We start from the raw sequence: 4,138 nt of genomic DNA, 5'->3' as shown, positions 1-4,138 counted from the left end.
TACACCTGCAGAGTCCCCAAGCCATGGACAGCTGGATTCCCACATATTATCCATAAAAGACACACATTTGTTTCCATTTGTAACGCCATCCCTCAAACAGATTGTAAATCCCGATAACCAGTCGAGCGCGGCCATTGGCTGAGACGATTGTTAGGGACTGCCCAGTCAATACAAACGCTGCCCTCTGATTGGCTGTCCGCCTTCAAACGGGACGGCTTGGATACGCCCCCGTCTTCTCCGTCCTATAAATCCGGGGAGGTTTGCCCATGTGGATGTTGCAAACTGTCAACATTACGCGCTGTCAACTCTTAAGAGGAGGAAAAGCCCTCATTGCTCTCTCTCTCTCTCCTATCTTTGGAAGCTTACACCTCTTCTACTAATCAAGATGAAGGTTGTCGGATCTACCTGTGCCCTGAAGAGCAAGGTCGGCGGCGAGGACGTGGTGCGCTGCCTGTCTGACCAGAGCCTGGCCATCTCCAAGTGCAAGATCCCGCTGCTGGACGAGCAGATGAGCGCCTTCCTCCAGGACATGAACAGCTGCTACAGCAAGCTGAAGGAGCTCGTGCCCACCCTGCCCACCAACAAGAAGGCCAGCAAAGTGGAGATCTTGCAGCACGTCATCGACTACATCTGGGACCTGCAGGTCGAGCTGGACGAGCCGGAGAAGAGCCGCCAGCACTCCGCCGGCAGCGTGCCCCGCACACCGCTGACCACCCTGAACGCAGAGCTCGCCAGCATCTCAGTAGAGGTAAATATCACGCGACAGTCGTAAATCCGAGGACATTTCAGCGTGTTTTTCATTGTCAGTTAACGTGCGTAAAATTGCCAAGTTCGTGCGTAAAAGCGCACGAGTCAGAAAGAACGTGGCTGCTGTGTGAACCTTTTTTTAAAGCTCATGCACTCAACCCAGCTCTCCTTCTCTCTCCCCGCAGAACGGATGCTCGGACGACAGGATAATGTGCCGCTAAAGAGCGCCGATCCCCACCAAAATCCACAGCGAGCAACGCAAAGAACGAACAAGGCTACCTGGTGTGGCTTCCTGGAGCGCATCCAGAACCTAAACCTTGAACTGAGTAGGGACGTTTCAAACTCCCAGATGCTAGATTAAAAGACCCGTCGCTGCGCGGACGGCGAGGGTCTCCTGTCACTCCCAGCTCTCGATTCATCAGAGGGCTGTGAGGAGAGAAGAAGAGGACCGCTGGTGTCCAGACGGACTGGGTTAGCCGGGGGACCAAGACAAGTTCAGTGCAACCAGCATCACTGGTTGCTTGTAGAGTTTTAAAAAAGAAATGTTCTTTTTTTTTCCTGTTACGCTCCCTGTATCTTGTGTAAACCTTATAGAGAATTCATCATTTTGTTAAAGAAGAAAAAAGTTTAATTTTCTCAGATTCCTGAGCGACAAACTGTATTGTATATTACAATGCCACATTATGTGAAGATATTGTTTTCTTACAATGTACTTTATTGGTGTTTTTATTAAAACAAGACAATTATTTTTGAAAAAAAACCCTCTCCTGTGTGTGTCTCTCTGTGTGTGTGTGGTGGGTAACAGCAGATACCTGTTGGTGGGTCTCAGCTTCTAACTTCTCATTTTGAACCACACTTGTGAAAAACACCACTTCCATGATAATCACGAGCTGTTATGGCCTTATTATGATTGTAATAAATCACCGGGAAGCTCATTTGTATCGGCTATCTTTGAGCTGAGTGTGAACTGGTGATCACTTGATGCAAGAGGCTGTTGAGCTTCTCAGGTAACGAAAAAAAAAAAAGCTGGTGGTAAACATAATGGCTCGAAGCCAGTTAAATTGGTCATTTGCTTCTCTATGGGTCATTATGGGATCACATTACAGGAGGAAGTCTCCTGTCTGTGAAGATCCCTGACAAACACTGGGAATTTGACATAAACGTTGAAATAAAATTACTGCAAATGTGTTAAATTCAGGAGACTGTATGTCTGATAAAAAAAAAAAAAGATGAGTCGTGCTTACACAGATAAGTAAACGGTGGCTCGTTTCACTTCATAAAACATCCATTCGAAATGTGCTGTTTCAATCTGTAATAGTATAAATCAGCACTTTTGTGCGCCTCTCCCCGGCGCCGCAGGGGTTAAGAAAAGAAGGGCTTTGGCTGAGGCGATTCGTTATAAGATTTATTCTGTCTCCCTGGTGCAATGTTTTTCCCATTTCCCTGCGGTGCGATGCGCACAGCTGCAGCCCCGGCGTGGCCAGTGTGTGATTGTGTTTGTGTGATAGCTTTGTGCCAAGGGCAGGGGAGGGCGGCGGGGCCCAGACTGAGCGGCGCCTCGGCACACCTGGGGAAGTTCAGGTTAAATAGCTCCACATTCCTCAACACACAGCTGATTGAAACATTAACAAACAGTAATCCACGGGCCAGGCCGCAGATGGGCCGGGAACCACGCCAACACCGAGGGAGAGAGAGAGGGAGAGAGAGAGAGAGAGAGTCAGAGAGAGAGAGAGAGAGAGAGAGAGTCAGAGAGAGAGAGAGAGAGAGATTCCCACAGTGCAGCTCTATACAAACAGCTTACTATTAATGTATACATGTTTTGTTTTAAAGACACTCACACCAATTTAAAGAATTAATTATTATTTAGTACAAATTCCTTCACACGTTTCATCGTCCTACCAAAATCCTTTTTTTCCCCTCCCTTATTTACTGATTTACTCACAGACTTTACTTACATAATATTAGAAAAGCGGCACCAGACCTCTGTGGTCTCTATTTAAAAAAATAAAATCAAAACAAAACACAGACCTCACATTTTACTGCCATTAAATCTAATCAAGGCCTAGCTTGGACTTAATGTGGGCTTTAATGGTTTAATTATTATTATTTTAATCTCCTGCATGTAAAAGGCTCACATCATGTAATGGCTCTGGCTGTTAGCGCCCTCTTGCGGGCATAAGATGAATCACAAGGTCAAAATGATTGAATACTCCAGCGTAAATAAAGTAAGGAGAGCAGCGCCCCCCTCTGGAGGAAAACGCAGTGTGCTGAATTTAAAATACTGTACTATGGGATGGATGGAGTTTTTTTATTGGTTTGCTCAGATTACTAGACCATCATGAAACAAAGAATAGACTACGGTAGGAATACAATACTCACTGCTGTAAATATAAGCACTGTTTTCAAGTATTTTCAATTTTATGAGTAATTTGTAAGCACTTCTATCAAAAAATGTTTTTCTTTCCAACAAAGAAAATTGCTGTTTCATATCTACATTAGCTCAGAAACAATACCGATGTTACAAGATTAATCTATTGGTTGTTTGTGAAATAAGCAAATATGGATATTTTACACTGGTAGGTTAAATCCAATGAAATTCAGCACAGTTTAAAAGTTACCAAAAGTATCCTTCGCTCATAATTCAGTACAGTATAATCAGTGTCACAGTGGCACAACAAAACAGCAAAAGTCAAAATCTTTTTGCGATTAAATTGTGTTTTTTTGCGTATTTTGCTGCTTCATTGTGCCGTTTCCCCTTCCAGCTCACCATACAAATGCTCTTTATGATTGAAAACCTGTATATGTATTCGAATGAAATTTGACAAAACTACAAGAGATTGATGGTTTGAAAACAGACAAGCAGGATATTAAAGTATTCAGTAAATTTGACTAAAAGCCCTTTGGAGGTGAAACTGTAGGGTCTTTATTGGGACTATTGAGTTATATTTCACAAAGTCCTGGGAAAGTGTCAGTTAATCTTCTTGTATATTTTAGTTTTTATTCACAGTTGAGCATCTCAGTCTAAGGATTAAAGAGCCTATTTTTAATTCAAAGCAGTATTACCGCTGACAGAACATTTAATCGAAAAAAAGATTAATTTCTTTATTAGTTTTTTTCCCATTAAGGTCAGAGGAGTTCATCAGTTTGGTTCGTCTGATCAGTGATTTTATCAGTGCAACTCACAACCACACCAAAGTGAAACGGAGAGAAACACATAAAAGAGACACCAATAACATAATCACACAGCCAGAGTCAAATTTGTTTAAATAGAAATTTGTATTTACATCAATATCAACATCAACAGAAAATATCTGTATTATACATCCTGTAAAATGACAGCTTATCTGACCTCCAATCACAGAAAAACCAGATCATCTCTTGCCTCTTTTTG

General features: G+C 42.8%; 1 protein-coding gene across 1 annotated transcript; it reads left to right on the top strand.

Moving 5' to 3' along the window:
* Window positions 1-281: 281 nt before the first annotated feature.
* id1 (inhibitor of DNA binding 1, HLH protein) lies at window positions 282-1,365 on the top strand. Its single transcript, XM_030092660.1, has 2 exons — window positions 282-748; window positions 933-1,365. The coding sequence occupies exons 1-2, from the start codon at window positions 386-388 to the stop codon at window positions 966-968; spliced, it is 399 nt and encodes a 132-aa protein (XP_029948520.1). The 5' UTR covers window positions 282-385; the 3' UTR covers window positions 969-1,365.
* Window positions 1,366-4,138: the final 2,773 nt, after the last annotated feature.

The sequence above is a fragment of the Salarias fasciatus genome, chromosome 5 (assembly GCF_902148845.1).
Source record: "Salarias fasciatus chromosome 5, fSalaFa1.1, whole genome shotgun sequence".
Classification (NCBI taxonomy): Eukaryota; Metazoa; Chordata; class Actinopteri; order Blenniiformes; family Blenniidae; genus Salarias; species Salarias fasciatus.
This window is presented reverse-complemented; position numbering and strand designations above follow the sequence as displayed.

What these genes read in the sequence shown, in the direction of transcription:
- id1 (XM_030092660.1), top strand. Translation starts at nt 386, where the DNA reads ATGAAGGTTGTCGGATCTACCTGTGCCCTGAAGAGCAAGGTCGGCGGC. An exon ending in TCGCCAGCATCTCAGTAGAG is followed by an intron (nt 749 to 932) that starts GTAAATATCACG and finishes CTCTCCCCGCAG; the next exon opens with AACGGATGCTCGGACGACAG.